General features: G+C 39.6%; 1 protein-coding gene across 5 annotated transcripts in view; it reads right to left on the reverse strand.

Moving 5' to 3' along the window:
* TBC1D5 (TBC1 domain family member 5) overlaps positions 1–23,484 on the reverse strand; it is a 581,354-nt gene that overhangs the window by 51,344 nt on the left and 506,526 nt on the right. For 3 of the 5 annotated variants that reach the window (XM_025882764.2, XM_073900583.1, XM_073900610.1), the window contains 3 exons: positions 19,106–19,395; positions 15,069–15,134; positions 7,212–7,375 (listed from right to left, as the gene is read on the reverse strand). In XM_025882764.2, coding sequence (XP_025738549.1) covers positions 7,212–7,375; positions 15,069–15,134; positions 19,106–19,395 — 520 coding nt within the window. The remainder of the gene's footprint in view (positions 1–7,211; positions 7,376–15,068; positions 15,135–19,105; positions 19,396–23,484) is intronic. The other 2 variants (XM_025882739.2, XM_025882715.2) reach the window with 1 other exon arrangement.

A 23,484-nucleotide genomic window follows, 5' to 3' on the forward strand; every position in this document is an offset into this window, starting at 1 on the left:
ACTCTAGAGATGCCAGTTTTCAATTCCACCCAGCAGCCATAAGGAAATGCGCTACAATCAATACTTTCCACATAATAGGTGTTCTTAGGAAGTATACATCACTGACTAAAGAGAAAACCAGGTAACTAGGAAAATTCTGGCCTGCTGGGAATGCCACTGCTCAGTATCTCTCTTCCAACTACCAATCTAACTCCAACTGCCTAAAAATTCACCAGTGAAACATTACTGCAACAGAACTGGCTCTTTTCAAAAGCAAATGCTTCAGGGAAGGATGAGAGAAACCATTTTGGCAATTAACACTTTAGGGATGATTCATCTAGCTATCTAGGTACATCCTTCCACCACCTTTCTGCACCTACAGTTATCTAAACTTCTCTAAAGTTTCCCCTTACCAGAGATTGATTTTGGAATCTGGGATTTGGGAATTTGGCATGGGATCTCATTCTGGCCAACCAATGAGATGGGAGGGAGAGGGAAAGTCAGCTGGGGAGCTTCCAAGTAAAGACTTTTCTAGACGATGTTGTGTGTGTAGGGGCGGGGAGGGGTGGGAGGACGACAGGATATACACCTGCCTCTGGGGCAGCCCTCTTGAGAACATGATGGGCATGACGTGAGGACAAAGCCAGTACACCGAGGATGGCAGAAGGAGAAGTTGGTGATGTCAATGAACAGCTGCATCAGCCAATTCTAGACCAGGACTAGTCTATCTCAGGACTCTTGTTATTTGAAATAATAAGCAACAAATTTCCTCATTTGAGATAATAATTTCTTTTATTTTTACCACAAGCAAATTGCTATAATCCCAACCACTTTACATTCTGCTAGAGGCTGTGAGGGAGAAGAAAACACCCACAACAGACATTGTTGACTGCCTACTCAGTATCCACCACCACGATCTGTCTTAGGCAGTTGCTGGAGTTTTCATAAGGGAAAACAATGGTTGTGTTTAATGAAAGAAGAAATGTTTGTGGTTCAAGTCTGATCTCTCACATGAAGTCTGTCTAGATAAAACAAAAAACAAAAACCTATGATCATCTATCTTCTGAATCCATATTAACTAAGATCTCTACTGCTTCTCTGGCATTAAGCCATTTAATGTCCCTCACACTGATGAGCTATATTCTTATTTAGTTTAATTATTACTTAACTTTTGATGGGTTTCCCTCTCCGACAATTTTACCATAAGCACCCTCACTGGGACTACTCTCATTTATTTCTTATACAGATACGTCTTAACTTTCAATTCCTAGAACATAACTGGAAGTAGATTTGGTAATGTTTAGGTTGTCTATACTTCCAGAAGTAAATATGCGTCAGCTTTTAAATTTGTTTTCATTCATCTGACACTTTTTGTAATTTTGCTGTCATAAAGAATAGATCAATGCATATTACAAAAGTAATTATATTAGTATGACCAGGGCATATGTTCAAACTACCCAAGGGCAATGACGGGTGCATGCAGCGGTCACAAAGACAGATGATGAGCACCCTCAGCGGCGCTGGGAGCTTGCAGGGGGGTGCATACTTCATTACACATCCTGTTTCACGCAAGGATTTCTAGCTCAGACAATTTTGATTTCCTGTAGTTTAGAGAGGACTCTGAACCATGGATAACTTTAGATCTCTGGAGACTGATATGTAATTATCACAAAGCATAGCAAAATGTCTTGCAGTTCATCAGGAACTTAAAAAAGTTTTACTTGGCTGATATGCTTAAATATTAGAACTTACACGTAAATCAGTTTTAGAGCTTTTCTTATGTTCAGTGTTTTCCCTATTCCTGAATGTTAGCAAAGATATTCTTGGAAAATGATTTGGCAACAATTGTGGAACATGACTAACAGTGCTAAAACAAGTAAAAAATTACTTAAGAGTCAGATGAATGACCAACTAAAATAGATTTCTAGAAAACTAAGTGTTGGATGTCATTTACATTATCATGAAAAATAAAGTATGGAAAATTAAAAGTATCAAAATTCTCAATTTTGTTTTCAAGACTAAAAAATGAAAGCTTGATGAAAACCAAGGTTTGAATTAAGTGAGCCCTAAAGGCTCTTTTGGGAAACAAAGCAGGGGAAAATTGTCTTCGTGACTAAATACAAACCCTCAAAATAACACTACTACAGACAATGAAGTAAAGGTCAATTCTTAAAACTTCCCTCTAGTTTGCTCACATTTCAGAGAGGAAGAAGGGTGATATCTTTCATAAACATATGACACAAAGATTAATGTGTTACCTCTTTAAAGACTTAGATGAGTTTTGTATTCTATTATGTGGCCAAATCAGGGGCATTGATAGGAATAAATGTGATATACCTTCATCTGAAGGAGACAGTCCGTGGATTACAGAAAGGCTTTCTATGATACATAAAAAGATGATACTGAGAAGAAATAAGTTCTATGACCTAAGATATGATGCTTGTCCAAAATATGTCACACACTGATTTTGAAAATCATTTCTCAATGATTACACTAGGACCACTATAAGCAGATTTTGCCACACTGAGGTTGACAGCAACTACCAGGTTGTTGTTTTGTTTCAATGTCTGTTTTCCACTGCTATTTTAACCTTTTGCTAACTGACATTAACAACTTCTTGATCCTGGGCCACTTTAAAAGATCAGTAGAGTCTTGAAATCTGCAAGATACATATAGTTTAAGGCACTGGGGATCCAAAGCAAGAGGTATCTTTGCTTTAATTCCTGGCTACTTGCTTATGTGAGAAACCGATGATGATGATGTTAATGAAAAACAATCTTGAGCTTTTCTGAAGACATGGAATGCCCCTGTATCATACCAAACTGGGCTGAAAATGAAAGCAAAATAGGCCCAAGGATGGTGGGGGCCCAATCATGGGCTCTGGTGCCATCGGGGTGGCAACTCAATGGTGGTATGTGGCTCCCATGGGAGAATGGGTTCCCAGCTATGGGCCTGAACATTTCCAACTGTGTACCATTAGGCTGTGATAAGCAACAGTCTCAGCATAAATCAATGAAGGTTATTTCTCACTCACACTTCAAATCTATCAAGGGTTGGCAGAGGGAAAGAGAGAGCTGAGGAAGATCTTGTAGTGGTAAATACATACACATCACTTCCCCTTACAACTCACTGGCCAGAACTAGTCACGTGGCTCTGACAGCTCACGGGAGATAAAGAGGTGCAATCCTACCAAGTGCCTTAGAATGGGGGAGAACTGGAATTACCTGGCAGAGAGAATGGACTACCTTATTTCATAAAATAATCAGATAACCTATTGAAAAACCAGGGGCTTTCTCTTGAAAATTTCTGCCTACTTACTTCCTACAGTTAGAGAATATATTAAATTTTGAATAATAATTTTAATTCCGTTTCTTGATACATAACAGGTCTACATAGAGAGTTAGACTTACTCTATTTCTATTTTTGCCTGACTTCTCAGTTTTAAGTTACAGTTATCACCATAAAGAAAAGTAATTAATTGGTGTTGTAGACTAATCCATATGCCACCAAAATATGATAGAATGCAAATGAAACATGTCTCCATATGCCTTTTTCATTTATTATTCCTTATTCTGGTTCTTCCTAGACATGTTCTTTGTACAGGCAGACATCTCTTCTAATTTATTATGCCAATACATTCTGTTTTTGTTGTGACTTTTAGTTATTATTTTTAATCTAAGTTATATATATAACACTTTGAAGAGTCAAATGGTTCTATAAGGCCTGTTATGAAAAACAGTTCACACAGCCCCACCCTCTATTTCCTGCTCTCCAGAAGGAACCACTTTCAATTCTTTTACCCATTTTTTTATCTCAATATCTCTAAGCTTATATTGCTACCTCTTTACTTTTTCTAGAGACTATTACACACTTATTTTTCACTATGGAAGATAAAGATTTAGGTCTAGTGACCACTACCACCTGCTCACTCCCCTCCCCATGCAAACACACAGTTCCCACACCCAATATTTTCCACAGAATTTTATCATGATTTTTTAAAAAAGATTTTCTTTATTCATTTATTTGAGAGAGAGAGAATCTGAAGCAGACTCTGTGCTGAGTGCGGAGCCTGATAAGGGGCTCGATCCCACGACCAAGAAATCATGACCTGAGCGGAAACCAAGAGTTGGATGCTCAATTGCCTGAGCTGCCCAGGTGCCCCTCCCCCCATGATTTTGATTAGATTAATAGTCAATAGGCTTTCATTATAATGTCTATGTAAATTCTAGTCATGGCTCAGTTACAAGGCTTATCATAACCTTTCTTCCTCTGTTCTTCTTTGGAGTTACAAACTGTCCTGTGTTTCAGTGGCTTAGTTTCTATAAAGTCATCATTAATTCAAACCCAAACTCACCCCTAGTTTAAATCTCTTAACTTGTTCAAATATGTTACTTGTTCCCCAAATAGCATCTTTTTGGAGAAAAGTTTCTAGAACCTTCTGACTTGCTCCAACCTGGGCTGGCTACTGCTCTCTGGACCTGCTAAATAGCTGTGCTCTATTTAGTTTTGGAATCTCCCCATATTATCATTCTGAGGAATCTTTTTGTCTTGCTCTGGATACTCCATTTTCCTTGTTCTCAGGTATTGCCCATCCTTAGTGTACGTCCTTATTTTTGTAGATCACATCCTCCAGGGGATTCTGAGAATGGGTACGTGGGAATAAGGTTTTTGAATCTTTACTATCTGAAAGTGGCTTAATTCTAACCTCACACTTAATTAGTTTGGTGAGGTATTGAATCGAGGCCAGAAGTAATTTTCTCTTAGAACTTTAAAGGTATTCCTCCATTGCCTTGCTTCTTCTGTTCCTATGAGCAATTTGTAGCTATTTTAATTCCTGATCCTTTGATGGAAATCCTTCTTTTCCCTCAACTCTACAAATTTGGAGGATATCTCTTTGTTCTCAGAATTCTGACCTTTTATAGTGATGTATCTGGGTGTGGGTTTATTTTTACTTGTGTGGGACTTTCTAGGACTTTTTCAATCTGAAAACTCAGGTCTTTCATAAGTGGAATGTTTAATTAATTATATTTTTGATTATCTCCTTCCTTTCATTTTCTCTTCTCTCTTTCTGAAACTTCTATTTTTCAGGTTTTGAACCTCTTAGGTTGGTTCTCTAATTTTCTTCTATTTTTCTCCCTTACTTTCTATTTCTGTCTTGTATTTTGTTTTCTTGGGAGAGTTCCTCAATTTTATCAATTCCAGCTCGTTTACTAAGCTTTACATTTCAGACATCATATTTTGATATCTAATAGCTTTTGTCCTTACTCTCTGAATAAATGTTTTCTTTTTTTCTTTCTCTCTCTTTCTGAAGCATTCTTCCCCTACATAAACTGTTTTCTCCCAGTTGCTTTCTTCTATTTGCTTTTGCTGGTCTTTAACTAACAGATGCTCTCTTCAAGTATCTGGAGATCCCTGGCTGTCTTGCTCATGTAAAGTAGTCTGAACTAAAAGCTAAGAGAAAGTTCTGTGTGTGGATAGAGCTGTGAAGGGTGGGTCCACTCTAAAGTGAACTGGCTGTTTCCCTGGACAACACCTAAGGTCAGTATATTTGTGTGTTTTTAAAAATTTATAACTTTTATCTAGAGAAAACTCTTTTCATCTCCTGCCTGAAGGGACAGACATCCTGGTATTCTGGGAAGCAAGTGGGGTGAGGCCTGGAGATCTCATATTCAGTATTTAAATATATTCATCATTTCTCTTCTGGTAGGGTGTACTCAAATGCGCCTGACCTCTCTCAGTCTGGAGACATTCTGTTTTACACTTTCCAGAGGAGTAAACCTCCAGTCTTCTGCCAGAGTGGGAAAGGGAATCTACTTGCTTTTTTCTTTTGTTTTAATTCCAGTACAGTTAACATACAGTGTTATATTAGTTTCAGGTGTAATATAGTGATTCAGCAGTTTCATACATCACCCGATGCTCATCACAACAAGGGCCCTCCTTCATCCCCAACACCTGTTTCACCCATTCCTTTAATTGCTTCTTGAAGAGCAAGTTCCAACTTCACTCCATTTACAGCTCCTGAGCTTCAAGAGGAGTTTACAATCTAAGTCAAGTTGCTTCTTGGTTTTTACCTACTGCTGACTTAACGTTTAGTTTTCTTAGGCTGCTAAGTCAGTTACCACTTAACATCTGTTTTACAAGGAACAAAATCTTGTTACTATCTTTTCTCCTGTTTCCTTATTCCTTGAGGGTTTACCTTTAACAACCCTGACTGTCCTTGGAGTAGAGGGAGGGAGGGAGCAGAGCTAACTGCTTGCATTAAAGCTGCCATCTTTAAACGAGAGTTCCACTCTGTTCTTCTACAAATCAGAGAATCATAGTTGTCACACGTGAAAGGGACTCCAAGAGACTATGTCGTGAACTCTTCCCTTCAGAGGGCAAAGTGTGTTGTTTCATTTGTAGATGACAGAGTTGAAGTGCCAGGAATCTGAGTATCTTGCCTAAGGTCCTACCCCATCATACAAGGAGACGTCATGCGGTTATCTGTTCTACGTACCATAAATGTCCCTCAAACGTTCGAAAGTTTTGTTGTTGTCTTCTAATTTAGAACTAGTTCAGTAATAGCTAGATCCTTTTCTGTAATACCTTATATGGGCATCTTCTTCCAGTGGGCAGATGGATTCTTCATATTAGAATACTAGGTGTTGAATTACCCAGAAGATGTGGCTAAATGTTTTAATTTTTGTGAAGTTGGCGTAAAAACAATTTCAGACACAACCAGATTTTTAAAGTGATTGATATGCTTTAGATATGTCCTTCTGAGCAATGTATACAAAGGATCTCAGAGAGTAGCTATCAATATACCATCATGTAGATGTAATTTGTGTCACTTTTTTAAAACAAGTGGTAAAATAATTCATTTTCAAGAAATAACTTAAAACTGAAAAAACACTGTGTCTTAATCTATTATTTGGTATAATGCTACTTGTTACATTTTAGGAAAAAACGCAGGCTTTGACAAAAAGCATTTGCAGAGGAAAAAAGGACAGAGATTTGGGATTCAACTTACTTTAAACTGCTGCTGCTTTTTTTTCTCCCAGTGCGGTGCAGACTGTGGCCTTAAAATATTACTACGTTATAATAACAAAAGTAAAAAAATTTGATGAAATTATTTGTTTTAGTTTGTAGACACGTTAAGAGCTTTACAAAACTCAGTACTGAAGGCCTTTTAACTAATGCAGTACTCTAGAGGAAGATGAAGGATAAAAGGAAAAGCGTCCTTAAATACTTACAGATTCTTTTCTGCCCATAGTTTTGCTGTGTGAGCGGGAACGGGAGATGTTGCTAAAAAAGGAATCCTTTTTAGTAGCAGATGAAGGTGGGGAGCCAGTAAATTCTCTTCCTCCAGGCAAACTTTCAGTGCTTGGGGATGAACTGATGGTTTTGGAACTTTGTCCTGTAGGAAAAATTAAGAGGCAATAATGAAACATTAGACTTCTTCACTAAGCTACTTTATTCACTGTCTTTAATAAAGGATCAGTTACTATACTTCTTTGTTCACACTGTCAACCTAAGGACACTGTGGGTTATTAAAATGCACGCATTTTTATGTATCAGGACAGATGCCAGGTTTTTAAAACACTGAAGTGACGCTATACTTTTCCACACGTAATTTATGCTACAATAGTCTGAGTGTTGCACACATATAAAAAAACTCAAAAGTTCTAATTTTTAGAAATCACAGGTTAGATAACCAGATTTTCCCTCACTAAAGGAATCATCCTTAGCGACAGAAGCCAGAAATTATTATACTATACAGTATACTATTAACATTAAAAAATCTAAATCCTTTAGCAGTTTTTCGAAAGAGCGTCTTTCCTTTTCACTAACTGTGGAACCGATATATGGCTCCCCCGAGCTATGGGAGAAGCATCTGAAAAATGGGACAAGGTGCTGGCTCCCAGGGCCTCTCTCTAGACCGGTTCTTACATCGGAGTGGGTGCATCTCTGACCCCCACCATCTGTTATTCTGCTTAGCAAATGACCTTTTCAGAGATAACACTAAGGTCAGCTCCCATTAGTTTGTACCCCTGAATTATCAAGTCCCAAATTAGTGGTAGTATTGATAAGGTACTGATTGGCCTATATCTCACAGAAAACCCCTGCACAAAATATATTTTTTCCCCTCAATTACAGAACTAGCTTACTAACATTTTTGTTCTCTTTGGGAACACAGACATTTAGACCTTAAGAAAATGGAGTCACCAGAACATGTCCGCAAAGGGGATGATGGAGTCTTTCACCTGGAGATCTGAGGGAAAAGCCTAGGCACCAGGAGGAGTCTTGCCTTGAGACAGAAGAAAGGACTATCAGACTTCCCTGCCCTTTCCATGCCTTGTACACATAGAAGGGGACAACACTGGTATGGCACACTGGGCAAAAGAATGAGACACTCCATGAGCCAGGCCTCCCCCAGACAGCTCCCGAGGGCAGCAGTCAGTATTCTCACTCAACAAGCTTGGAGCCCGGAAGCTGTACAGAGGTTCTGAACTTTTCTTTAAACCTTTTAAAGTTTTTAACTGATAGGAACAACATTAATCATTTCTTTTGTTGCATTAAAACTGAAAGCCTATTCTCAGAGGTGCACTCTTCAATATATTGCTGTGGTGCCCTGCCCAAGTCCCCCCTTCTGGACTAAGCCATTTATTCTCCCAGCCGCCGGGCGTGTTGGCTGATGATGGTTCTTAGGAATTCCTCTTTAGAAACAGCCCTCAGCTGAAGACAGCTGCTCTGTCTACGATCCTGTCCTTCCCCAGGGATTAGCTCCAATCTAGTGACTGGTTGGGGGCAGAGGACAAGCTGGCCTTCTTGCCTCAAGGCAGATGACTCCGAAGGGCCAGCCCAGCCCCAGAAGTTCCGGCGAACAATGCAAAGCAGTTCAACTCCTCCCTCCACTGACGCTGCTCTTTTCACTCCCCAGATGCTGACCTTGATGGCACGCACTGCCCCCCCCCAACAGCTTCCTACCCATAAGTCTTTGTCTCACAGTTTATTTCTCAGAAATCCTGACTCATGACAATTATTCAGAATTTTTTTCGATTGTAGGCATTTTTAAATACACTGAATAAAGACCAAATTCTTAGGCCACCTCAGGCATGCACATATTCTTTCACTCATAACCAAACATCAGGGAACAAGCCTCATGCAGATGGAGCTTATGGAATACCTACAGAAACGCTGTCTAGTGCTAAGGATGAGGGATGACCACAACAGGAGCTCTTAAAAAGCTCCTAAAAATAGCAGTACAAGGGAAACACAGACTGGCATGCACACTAACTAACCTGCAATCCCAGGTGATAAAAGCAAACACAAGTGTAAATGACAGTACTCTGGAAGCACGAAAGAAGGAGCATCTGATCCCGTCTCAGGCAATGGGTACACGCCCCATCTTAGAGCCTGAAGAGCAGGTGGTGCTGGTGGTGGTGTGACAGTGGCTCAGGAAGGGTCATTTTCGGCAGAGAATACAGTGCTTATCAAGGCAACTGGTAAATACTACTGGGGGCATCTAGCTCCAGCACAGCCTCACTGAATCCCTTGGAGCTTCCTGCCATCCATACGTAACTGAAAATGACACCAATACTAGTGTCCCAGAGTGCTTCTTTTTCATGTGATGATTATTTCACTGGAATGAGAGACTCAAACACATTCTTTCTAGAAGCTGCTGGTACCCTAAATGTGAGTTTATTTTCCCTCTTGGTCACCCAGCCCTAGGGGGAGGGAGGAAAAAGAGAAGGTGAGGATCTAAATAGGGCCAGCTAGATCAAGAAGAGCCCCTTGTTCTCATGCTAAGAGGTCTGGCCCTTATCTTGTCAGTAGATGATGGGAGTTACTACAGATTTTAAGGAGGAAAGTAGCAGGAGGATTACAGGAGCTTGACTGAGTAAATCCACACAAGAGATTATAAAGGCTTAAGCTAAGGCTGTTTCCAAGGCAGAATTCCTCAAACCAGTACCTGCAGGGTCTGATACACCAGGCCTGAGTCTAAGCCCAGTGGATATCTAGTTGTGGGGCCTTGAACAATTCACTGACCCTCCATAAGCCTTGGTTCTCATCTATAAGTGAGACCTCTACCTCATACATGCTTTGTACCCCAAGTGGGTAATGTGCATAAAAGGCTCAGAGTGGCTGAGCGTATCAGAGAGTATGCTAAGTAGTCAGTAGACAGAAACCATTACTAGCACAGTGGTGGCTCTCAAATCTAGAGCAGGGAGTTTAATATGCAGTACTGTGGGTTGCAGATTTGCTAGTCCTCTCTCCCGTTAGGACTGTTCTTACATTGGCTGCACCTCCCTTTAGTGACTTTAGTGACCCAGCTCTGAGCACAGGACGACCACGTAGGCCATACAGGAGACTGCCTAGTGGGGTGGCTGGCATCCGGGACCTGCTCTACTGTTCCACTTGTGAAGATGCACGCCCTGCTGTGAGCTGCATCTGCACAGAAGGGGTAGCTTTTTCTAGTGCACAAAGGTGCTACTTGGACTAAATATGCATGTGTCTAGGTATATTAAATCTTTCCTTCATTAAATCTTTCCCTCTCTGAAACATCCAATGAAAGTTTTGTGTCCCATGTGCTACATGTCAGTGGAGGTTTTTGTCAAGAGCCCAAGCTGACTGAGCTTCACAGGCCTCATGAAGATCTCCCACTACAGAACGGCTAGGAGGGAGGAAAGGCGGAAAGGGAGAAAATATTTATTGAGCGCCATCATATTCTTGTGATTTTTCTCTCACTAAACTCAAAGGGAAATAAGAACAGGGGCTGAGGGGTATTCCTACATGGACAGGCAGAACCCCTGTAAACTTGAGACCAGCCAGAGGAGCTGGACACAGGACACCCAAAGGCAAAATGTTCAGAAGGCTAGGAAGCCTGGGGATCGTTGGTGGGGAGGCATAGCTCGGAAGAGCAAAAAGGGAAAGGCCTGGGAAGCCCAGTGCTGTGGCCACGGAAAGGGGATCACCTTGACTTTACTCAATGACCTAGGAGAAAATGAGATACGTCTGGTGACATTTTGTTACCTCACAGGCTTGAATGACAGACAGACAGCAAGGAGACTGATGTTTACACATTAAAAACATACATCCTGGTGTCACAGGACGGTGAACAGAAGCAGGGTACTCCTGAAGCCCCTGGAATAGACCAGCTCTAGTCTGACCACAGTCTAGTCTAAGCACTGTTGGAGGTGCCCACATGCAAACATGTGCTTATAGGATATCAGAAGTAATGATTAAAAAAAGGAAAGACAGAGGTGTTGAGTTGCCTTTTTCATAATTTGATTCTGAAAACTGGAGGGATTTGAACAAAACATGTTAATAGTGCCAACATCATCACCACCACCACCCAAGCAGGTAGCACTCTTGAGTCCTTACTGTGGGACAGGCGCTGGGGTAACTTCCAACGACCCACCCTGAAGCAGCTGTTCTTTTTTTGGTCTTCCCAGATAAGAGGGTATGTAACCTCCCTAAGTCATCTGGCAAGGCAGTGATGGAGGCAGAATTTAAACCCAGACCCAACTCCAGAGCCCATGCTGGGCAAAGCTGCACTCCCCTCTGCCCCTAATAAGGGCTGTGCCAGGTGGGCTGTAGTACATGTGACCTCAAGTTAAAGAAAAACGGAATGAGGTCTTTTGAAAGTGAAGGGCAAATTCTGCCCTTGTTCTCATCATTTATTCAATGTCTTCTGGAAATAAGTGTTCCACAAAGTGTTTTCTAGCTAACTGATGCTTCTCCAAATTTGTTTTACATATCATATGTTTCTCTGACTCCTTAAAGTGATTATCCAGAACATAATGGAACTGTTTGTCCTGCTTCACGACTATCATTTCTCATCAAGAAGCAGAGTGGCCAACATAGGGTCAATCACGAGGATAGCTTTTGGTTCCTCAGTCTCTCTTTTCTTCTCACTCCTGTGAGTAGGAGCTCTTAGTGTGATCCTCACTATGTTCTACTCTAGTTAATGTGGCCTCTCTTTTCATTGTTCTACCAATTTGTTGCTTGTCATCTGCACCGGGGCATTTCTGGTAGTGCTTTGTTCTTGTAGGTCCAGAGGAGAGTCAACTCCGGACATGGGGGCTGTTACTGCGCTCATGTGACTTCCACGTTATTCTTCCATTTAACATCTTTTTTTTTTTTTCCTAGAAGGAATTACCAAAAACTTAACAATGGTTACCTTTAGGGAAACGGGATGGCAGAAACAAGTGAGAGGAGTAAACAGAGGGTTTTTTTCTAGGTAATGGCTCTAATTAACTGGGATGGCCTAAGGTTTAGTTTTGTTTTAGTTTCACCTTAAGAATGTCATCAGTGGGGGCGCCTGGGTGGCTTAGTCAGTTAAGTGTCCGACTCTTGATTTCAGCCCAGGTCATGATCCCAGGTTGTGAGATCGAGCCCTGAGGTGGGCTCCATGCCAAGCATGGAGCCTGCTTAAGATTCTCTCTCTCCCTCCCTGTCTGCCCCTCCCCACCCTTAGGAAAAAAAAAATGTCAATGATGGTTATCTGGGCAGGGAGATTTTTGATCTTCTTCTCCCTTTTTTATTTTTAAAAACAACCTGACAAATGCTATACAATGATATCTACGTGTGCATGTATGTATGTATATTCATATCTGCAACATATGTATACACAAGTATAAATATTAAAAACGCTTATGGCAATAACTTAAGAAATCTAAATTTCTTTCCTAATGGTCCATTAGGTGATAATCCCTGTAAACTTCTGTTGTTGGAAATTCTAAATTCTCTTTGGAAGTAATGTGTGTGTGTGTGTGTGTGTGTGTGTGTGTGTGTGGTATGTGTACCCATCTTTTAAAGCTTTGTGGTTCCTAAATATCTCTTGAAAAAAGTTTCTGGGGTAGGTGGGCAATTTCCAAAAGTAATTTTCAGGAAACTCTGAGTTAAGTCTTCACAAATTCTCCCATGGCACATATTTTATGACTACAACCTGCACTGAGAGATGTAAAATGGAACTTTACAATAATTTTGCAAACACTATTTTTGTTGACTTTAATTATGCGAATTCATTATATAGTCAGCGTTTTTCTTCAAAAAAAAAAAAAATAAAGCCCATACAATTGTGGTTTAAAGGCAAAGACACAAATATAAAATCTCATGAAAATATAATCAAAGAATCACTGAAATAATTGAGTTACTTCATTTCTTGAAATATACTCCATTACTTTGAAAAAAGATACCTGGGAAAGTCTAAATGATAGTTTTATTTCCCTTACAAGTGTATCTACTCTTAAAATATTATTTATATACGAGAGTATAACGGGTGTGGTGCCTCTGATGAAGTTCTCCAACTATTAATATTACTGATCCTATTAAGCCTAGACTGTTAGAAAGTTTTTGTTGCCACCACTAACTATTTTGGTTGACTTCTACTTCCCCTTGCTTTTTGACACTCTGCAGGAAGTGTGTTGAGGAAAACACAAAGTGACTTCTCCAAATCAGGGTTGGCATTGTCTCATTTTCTTACCATCGTTGTCACAATCATCATCACAGATGGAAAGCTTTTTACTTGGGCTTCATGTCTCATAAAGCAGCTGGAGCCTCCCCTATCAGGCTGATACAATTTCTGTCAGAGCACAGCAGGCAGGAGGAATTCTGAACTGGGCATCCAGAAAAAGAGCTGGTTCTTGACTGTGTATGCTTGCCTGGGTCATCTAACGCACAGGCTGGTACGCAAGCAACCCGGTAAAGCCATAAGGAAAGCCAAGAGACCAGTGAGAATAGAGCTTGGCACACAGTAAGCACTGAACAAATACTTGGTGAATAAAGGAGTAAGATGATTCTACCTATATAACACAAGCGATCTGAACAAAATGATATAACCCCCCTCTTTAGGATGCTATTAAAAAAGCAAACTGTTCCCGTGGCTCTGGTCTGTAGGAAAAAATGGACAGAGCAATAGCATAGAAGCAGAAGTCAGAATAAGCCAGATGACCTTTAACTTTCTCTTTCCATAGGTATAAACTGAGATTCCACAGCCCAAGAGCTACTTTGCAGTAAACTAAGTTTAAAGAGTTATTAGCAAACTAACTTTGGGATATCAAAACACTTGTTAAAAAGTTGCCTGGTTTGGGGGGGGCGGTGCTCGGATTTTTTTAACTTTTTTTTTTTTATTTCCTTGAGAGGGGGAGGGGCAGAGGGAGAGGGAGAAGCAGACTTCCTGCTGAGCAGGGAGCCTGGTGCGGAACTGGATCCCAGGACCCTGGGATCATGACCTGAGCCGAAGGCAGACGCTTAACCAACTGAGCCACCCAGATGTCCCTGAATAGGAGATTCTTAAAGTCAGTCTAGGCTTCCACTTAATACAGAAATCTTCTTCATAGCATATTTTATCTAAAAGATTATATAATAAAAGATTAATGCAACAACTTCAATATTTACACATCTAAATATTCCAAAGGAGGTGCTAAATGTAAATTACTATTATTTTGTATTCCTGAAAAAAACCTTTTTCTAGATTTTGAACAAGAAGGTATTTAAATGTGATCTTTTTATTTTAAATCACTGCCAATTACTACTCAGAGATTTGTCACACTGGACTTTGATTCTGTTAATAAGATTCCTAATACAAAGCCTGTACTTTCTTTTTATAACATACAAAATGTGCACTTAAACAATTATTTCAAAGTCAAGTTATAATTCTTTCAGGTAAGATATAGTAAGTATTTCTGGCTAATACATACAACAATATGCATCCAAACAATATATAAGTCATTTACTCTCAAAACTGATTTGTTAAACACTGGCACAAAGCACCTATGCAACAAAAAGAACACCTTAGTGGGATCTTCCAAATGAAACTCAGTGTTAAAATACCAACAAAATATAGAGTGACCATATTTTGCAAGAAAAGAGGCTGGTGCAAACTTCATAGAAAACCCACATCACAGCCAGATTTGGCACCACCAAGGTATGACATGAGAGGGGACTTTTGTTCTGAACAACAGTGCCACTCAGTGGCTGAACAATGGTAGTGAACTGATCAACAGTATGAATGGAGGGTGGGCAAAAAGAAAAATGGAATTTTGGAGTAGGCAATGATAATACTGCAGGCAAAGAGATATACTACGTTGCCATGGTAACTGTACCTTGGAGGTCAGTTAGAGTCTGGACAGGAACAGAAACCTGAGCATCGCTTCCTGTAACTACATCGCCTGGATTTCATAAGAAAAAATAATTAGATTTCATAAAAAGGAAAAAAAAATCAACTTTACTTTTTTTCATACTTAATAGTTTTATCAATCTAATTACTAAAAGTACAGTAAAACAAAATACAATCTCAGAAAAATTAATATAAAATATTAAAGGCAATAATTTTTAAAAAGTGTTCCCTAAAAAGCTTCTGTGCATGTTTTCCTTCAAGAAAAAAAAAAACAACAAAACAACAAATTGCCCCTAGTCTAAAGCAGAGGAAAACTTGAGCAATCAAAAGATTTTGCTGAGATTTCATTACGCTAGAAACAGTAGTGTAATATTTTCTTTCTTTAAAAAAATTCTTAATCCAAAATAAGTTATATGCATTTATTAAGAAGCAGGCATTCTTTTGAAGCCGATTTCCTCCTGTAACAGAGAGAAATTATTTTTAACTCAACATGAAACCAATTTCTTCAGTGATAAGATAAATACCTAAACAAGCTCTAATTTCATAGTAAGTACTGAAAAGATTTCCTAAGTTACATGTACTTACAAATGTTAACACGTAAAAATAAATCTGTGAACTGCACACCCTTTAAACTTGATATACTTATTATAGGCAAGATTTCATTCACAAATTGTACCTATGGGAAATGCTCAAAATAAAGAAGTGTTCGACTTCAAAGGAAATGGGGAGAAAAGGAGTGCATTTTAAAAGTGCAGGAAAGAAAGGAAAAGGAGCACAACAGGCAATTCTGTGAAGAACCTGAGGCACACTCCCACTGAGAAGGAAGACTTCGGTTCTCTGATTTCCTTCCTGGATGACCAAGTTCAACACCAGGCACAGTCATGGTCAACAGAATCGGACTCTCAGCATCTGAAGGCCCGAGCTATTTTGAAATTAACGAGCTAAAAACCAAGCCTTCTTAAAAGACACGGTATTTTCCATGTTTGATAATGTAGAATTAACAGACTTCCTTCCCCTGTAGCTTTTATACAACAGTAAAAACTCCGTTTTTGAATTATGTAACACACCCTCACTGCCTTGACCACTTGCTACAATTTTAACTGTCAGCACAGCCAGCTCATCTGGAAATTACTGGGTTGTAATCATATAGTTCCCATCAATTAATAGTACATACATTTTGATATATATATATCTCCTGTAACTGAAATAAAATCTATAAATAGGTACACACTCCAAACAGCAATAAGCAGCTTTTAGCAGAGTTTATTAGGTCCTGAATTTTCATAATAGAGTTAACTCTCTGTTCACTGATAAATGGAGTCTCTTTTTTATATATTTGAAGGAGATTTTCGATTCAATTTTCCAAAAATGGAAAAATTTCCATTTTTCTCTGCTGCTTTTGGATCACCTATTAGTGTGTATTTAGAGACTGAAAACTCATTTTAATATTAAATACCACCAGAAAATTATGGAGGAACATTTGTGCTCCCTCTTCTTTCTTTCACGACCCCGCTCCCAACACATACACAAAACTAGTTTGCATTTCCGGGAACATATACGTGAATTTTGGGTTTTCCCTACAACCGTTCCCCTACATAAGCACAAATCATCGAGAGCTAACTAACCTATGAAGACTATGAGCATTTTCATTTTTAGAAACAACCATTTTTCAAAGCAACTTTCAAACTTTCCAGCAGAGTACACTAAAAGGGCTAATTCGTTCTCTCTCCTCAAAGGCACCAAGTAGAAGACTGTTCTGAGATAGTTAGAAGCCATATCCAACACAAGTCTCCTGACAGGCTGCAGACTGCTCACCCATCTCTGGGATCAGGGGACACACTTGCAGATTTGTCACTGTCACAGCACAGCAGGATACTTGTGGGAAACACCAGTGTAAAGAACCAATGTCAGAGAAGTACTTTTCCTTGCAGAGTTAACAAATACATCTTGATAGTTGTTTGGAGCTGGGGGGCTCCCCTGGGAGCAGTCCAAACCTCTCACTTCAGGGTGAGGAAGCACGTGGTCAGAAGACAGCAGGGACTGTGCTCACGGTTCACTTCATGGGTGAGTCACGAGAGAAGAGCAGCAACCTACACTGGATTCTACTGGCATCAACTGCTCTCTCTGCCTCTTACTCCGTCTCCTTCAAACCTTTGCGTGGGGAGGGGCAGTAGCAGGAATACTTACCTTTAAGATGAAGGTAGGCAAGATTTTCATGATTGACATGAGAAGAATGAACCAGAAATAAAAAGAAGAGTTGCCAAACAAGGAGACTTTCTCTCAGCACAGGGATCAGTTACAAAATGCCCTAGTGATACTCATGTTCCAAATACTTTGCTTAAGTGCTCTGCTGTCTCCTTATAACTGGGGACTTCGTTTTCATCAATTGTTCCATCCTCATGCACTTCCCTTCTCACTTACTGTGATATTAATACTTGACATTTCCTTAGAGATACAACTTTATACTTCTACAGTCATTTGGCTTGCTTCCTCAGAAAATTTAAGCTACAGCATTAAGAGATTCTCTGACTCATTTGCCTGCCATCAGTTAGAATTACTACTGACTATGGCTTGTTATCAAAGCAATACTGAAATCATATTTGGTTAGAACAATAAAACAGTACAATTAAGAAATATATAAAATAACATTCATTTCCATTCTGAAAGTGGGCATGTCTCCTGGCATTAAAATACATTTACAATGTGTTAATGATCTGAAGTCCTCTTTTCTTTAAATCACGTGTGATAACTCTACATTAAAAAGAAAAGAATGTAGTTTTAAACGAGATAATCTTATGTAAGGCAAACTGAATATTCTAATAGAAACTTATATACTATATATAAAGTCTAATACCTCATATAGGCAATGATAGATAACACCATGTAATGGGAGAATAAACATATACTCATTATGGAATAATACTCATTATTTTGTGCCATTGGGGAATAAAGTCTGTTTAAGTTTACCAGTTCAAATGCCAATAATTTAAAATTTTTAATAATTTTGGATGCAATCTTCTGAAACAGAGTATATGGAACATGGTTTAAGGTCTTCGTACTGATCCAATAGCACCATGGTTAGTCTCAACACCAGTTACTGAACATGACTACAACAAGGGATCCCTTTAAGATGTGAAGGATATTTGTCCCAACACTAAATGGCCACAGACTCTGTGCTTTGTGAGGTCTCAGGATTGAATTCTGTCAGTTTTCTGCCATCATGTTACTATTTCCTGCTTCTATAGTATAGATAGCAGAGTCCCACCACTAAAAATAAATGCAGCTGTTTCTAATCTGCTATGAATAGGGGTACTTAATACATAGCTCTTTGTAAATCGTGGAAAAGAAGAGCATAAAGGTTCTGAGTAAGAACCTGAAGGGCTGTCTTATGAGTAAAATTCACGCGGGGGATGAAGCATCGCAAAGGTGCTGCTCCGACATTCTATGGCCCTAAATCTTAGTGTGTGGACTCACTCACTTCGGCTGCTTGTGGATCCGCTGAGCTTTGCTGCCCCCAGAAGGGTCTAGGTGATCCTCTCAGGGGTAAAGCAGCTGGATGACCGGCTGCAAGCCCGGGGGCACGGGGGCATGCTTCCTCCAACACCAACGGCGTGGGGGGCTGCTACTGACTAGGAAAGCCCATGCTGCTGGAACTTCCCAGTTCCGGCTCTTCTGGCCAGAGGCACCATGACACAACGTTAGCAGGATCACGGTCAACCGCTTGCAAGTTCTGCTTTGTGAGTCTGGGCCATACTCTATGGGCATCCGCGGGACTCAAATGCCAAGTATGCTAGGATACACATGTTAACGAAGTACCTTAACAAATCATCTGCTAACACGTTCCTATTAAGAACACTAGAGTATCTGATATTCCAACTTAAAAAGGATGTAATATAACAGAGTTTTTACGATTCAGTTTTGCATTAATCTGTTTCTAGGAGGCTGGTTCCTCACAGGCAGGTGAGGAAATCCCAGGCTACACTGCAGGTGGTTTCTTCACATTTGTCGCTATTTTTTCCTCACCTTTGTTCAACTGCACAGGCATGCTCTCTGATTTCATGAGTCTCTGCTGCTGCTGCTGCAAATGATGCCTGGGGACCTCTGCTAAGGTCCTGGCGGGAACCACGGCGGGAACCACGGCAGGAACCACGGCGGGAAGCCCAGTGGGGCACGAGCTGGCGCTACCGCCTGCTGGTACAGGGCCACCCGCACTGCCTGGGGCGGTCATTGCTGGAGAAATCAGCTTTCTTCCAAAATTAATCAGGCTATTAGAGACCTTATTTATATTCAGGGGAGCACCTTTGGCATTGGTTCTGTAAAAAAAAAAAAATCAGGTGGAGAAACATCACTTAAGTTAGAGGACAACCCTATTTCACATATTCCATTGCTATAAAAACATATCTTACCTGCTTCGAAAAAGGTCATTTACTAGATCAGCTATACAAAGTGCGAAGTGAGAACTTAAAAGTGATCAAAGAATAATAAAACAACAAGATTCTTCAAGAGGTAGCATATGGAAAAAGGTCTTTCTACTTTTCATTCATTCATTCATTCAACAAATGGGACCTATGTTGTGCTAACACTGTGCTAGGTTCTAGGGATGCAATTGTCCAGGACACAGTTCCCCTCTTGGAATTTCCAATCTAGGAGGGAAGAAATGTATAATCACATAATAAAGCAAGGTTAAAACCTGTGATGAGGACTCTAAAGGAGAGGTACAGGGCTGGGCAAGCCTTGGGGTACTCGCAGAAGGTGGCACCTAATAAACAAAGTGGACCGTAGACTTCCCACAAGCCCTGGCGTGTGGGTATTAGGCCACATTTAATGTGATTTTGTGAAAAATAAATGTGTCTGAGAGTCACAAAATAAATTCAATAAGAGTTATATAGAATTGCCTACTACCTGAGAATTGCAATCTACCTTCATCACCCTGACCAGCCCTGGCTGTCCAAATTCTCCTTCCCCACTGCCCTGCTTTACCTTTTTTTTTTTTTTTTTTCTTATTTTTTTTAGAGAAAGAGAGAGCACAAGTGGGGGGGAGGGGAAGAGGGGGAGGGAGAAGCAGACTTCCCGCTGAACAGAGAGCCTAATGCAGGGCTCCATCCTAGGATCCCGGGATCATGACCTGAGCCAAAGGCAGACACTTAACTGATTGAGCCACCCAGGTGCCCCCGTTTTGCTTTTCTTGGTGGCACTTTGCTTCATCTGACATATGATCTATTTTACTCGATTGGTTATTATTTGTCCATTTCCTCCAATCCCGTTCAGATGAAAGTTTCACGAAGACAAGGATTTTTGTCTCTCTGCTCTATTGCCATTGCCTAGCATATAACAGGTGTTTTATAAATATTTGTTAAAAGGCAGCTGCACCTACCTGTAGTCTAAGTCTCTCCACCTGTACAGTGAAGAGACCCTGCTCCCACAGCCAGCCTATTTGGGCTCTGGATCCCATCCTGTGATCTTTAGAGATTGTTGCCCCTGCACTTCCCTCTCTTGAATCATCATTTTCTCCTTCTCTATGTGTCATTCCCATTAGCATACAACCATTGTGTGTGTATGTGTCTATGAGCCTGTGCATGTGCACACATACACACACCCACTCCAACTTATCCTTGAACCCTCATTCCCTTCTAGTTACCGTCCCACTTCTCTCCCTCATCACAACCTATTTTTTCAAAAAGCTGTCTTACGTGCTACCTCGGCGTCTTCGGTCCTAAGCCCACTAGAGTCTGGTTGTGGCCTCCTTGACATTGCTCAGAAACCTCTCTTCCCCGTCCCCAGTGATCTCCACGTTGCAGAGCCCACAGCCCACTCTTCCTTTATCCTCCCCTCAGCAGCAGCGAACTCCCTAAGCACCCCTCCTCTCACACACTTCCTCGCTCGGCTGCCACGGTTCACCGGCATCTGTGTTACTGTTCTCCAGCAGAGGACACCAAGTAAACATCTGTTAATGGAATGACTACTGAATGACTACCTCCCAGATGATTCATAATGCTGAAGTATCTTAGGGATATTATCTTGAAGACCAGATATGATTATAAATTATCTTAGTTGTAGATGGTAGTCTGATTCCATGACAGTATCAAAGTTTGTATTTTTATTGTCCCCATCATTAATAGAAGCTTATTTTCTCTCATTTTGCTTTTTTTTTCCAGAAAAGTAGAAAATGAAAATCAAATTTGAGGGATACATTTACTTGATTGGAGTTAATTTGAATTTTACTATCATTTCCTTCTCTCAGATCTACCTGGCAGCTCTTAGGTAGTAATTCTGCTCCGTTTTATATAACAGCTGTATCCTTGGCATTACTAGATATAGCTCTAAGACAGAACTGATCCATAGTTCTATAATAAAAAGAACACTATGCTTCTTCCTTTCATAAAGTTTTTCTCTAATGGTACTAGCTAATATTATGGGCTAGGTACTGGAGATTTAAATTACTTTGGAGATAGGACAAATCAGATTTAAAACCTGGAATTCAGCTTTATAAGAGAAAGATCTATTCATTTACAACTCAATGAAATGTGAAAAAATCATTTTTCAAATGATTCTCCTGGCATTGTTTTATCTTTAAAGAACTGAAAGATTTAATGCCCTTCCAAAAATTATTGAAAATCACGTTTCCTAATGGAGATAAGGATATATAGTGATTATGCACCACTTACTTCCAGTTTCCAGCTGCTTCCTAATGAAGTACAGCATTCTTAGTTTACAGACACTACAGCTTGCAACAGAGAAGGCACTCAATACATGTTTACTGAAAAAAGAATGAATGAAATGAAGAGAACTCATAAATTGTGGATTAAGTAAGGCATTCACCTCTGGCACTGTATTCTACTCAGCAGCCTGCATGTATTCCCATTTCTTGTGTGTGGCAGTAGGAAGAAGAGCTATTATGATACTGAAGTTCTATTGCATTTTAGTTTTGCTTGTTTGCAAGTCAAGATTCATAATTCACAGATATGAAGAAGTTATAATGTTGTTACCCTTTTTTATAAACAAAAATGTACTAGTCAAATTCCCACACTGCCAGTTGTAAAATTTATATGTTGATAAAAGTACTAAGAAACTGCTAGAGCATTATCAAGAGAATATGGTTAATGCATCTTCATTACTACTAATAACCACGAAAAACATATAGATCAAGCTCATGCCGAGCAATTTTTCATCTGAATAGCTCTTAAAAGGGGATGAACACTGTTTTCCTTTTTTGAATATTTTTTGTTTTCAACCAACTTCCCCCTCATCCACTACCCACTGCTTCCAGAATATTTTCTTTTCAAAACAACTACTGAAGGTGATGCTACATCTTTTCAGATATAAACAATTGTAAACCATATACTTCTAGGGAAAGCACGTTATCCACAGTCTGTCTGTTCTGCAGGATGATAATTTTTTGGCCAAAGGTAGCTAACACAGATCTTAAATATCAGTAGCGGCATTCTTTACAAGAAATCCTAATCAATTTGCAACAATTATTACTGGCTGTGATGTACGATATTAAGTCATGTGTGCTAAATTAATGAAAATTAATGCAGTTGTCAGAGATCTGATGGACATCGAATACTGGGTTGGACTAACAGTGGAGTGCAATGTGTCAACAGTGTTGGAATAAATAGTAAGAGAACTCTGGAGTTAACAAGACATTAAACAAATCTAATTAGTAACTAATTTTGTGTAATCCAAGTCTTTCCTTATTACTGTCTAATAAATACTATTATTAAATAACAATAAAAATAGTACCATATAGGAGGAATTGTTTTGAAGTTGTTGCCAAGACCTTACTTTTGGCACAACCTCATTTAGCAGGTTAACTCAGTAGCAATGGGGCATTTTTCTTAAGATGCAAGAATCCTCAGAACACCTGTATCAGAACCCAACCTGACTTCACTCTTGGATCAGTTTCCCAAATTCTAAAAATGGGTGGCTCTTATTGTCTCTTCCTATCCACTTGACCTCTTGCTTTCTAATGCATACTCTACCGAAAGAGCTTCTAGCATCTCCAATGCTTTCTTAATTGCCAGTGTCATGAGCTGTTTTCATTCAACTTCTAAAACTTTTCTAAAGCTTAAAAAAAACAAAAACAAAAACCTTAAAAACATTATCACATGATCACCTCTGTAAAAACTCTCCACAATGGTGGAGATTTTCCTTTCCTCTTATCCAAACTTTGACACCATCCCAGGCTTTTTCTTTTCTATCTCAGGATTTATTTTTTAGGTCTGATATTAAATGTCTAATATTTGTTTATTTTACTCCTTTTGCGATCAAATTTTGTACATGCTTGTTTATATTTTTGTCAAAGAGTTTTCAATTTATCTGTATTCATTTTTCTCTATACTCTAATTTATATTTTTCTTGTATTTCCTTTGTGTTCCCAAAGGTCGAATGCTTGGTTCATT

This window comes from Callorhinus ursinus, unplaced genomic scaffold (genome assembly GCF_003265705.2).
Source record: "Callorhinus ursinus isolate GAN/ISIS: 27379988/994484 unplaced genomic scaffold, GSC_fseal_2.0 scaffold1, whole genome shotgun sequence".
Lineage (NCBI taxonomy): Eukaryota > Metazoa > Chordata > Mammalia > Carnivora > Otariidae > Callorhinus > Callorhinus ursinus.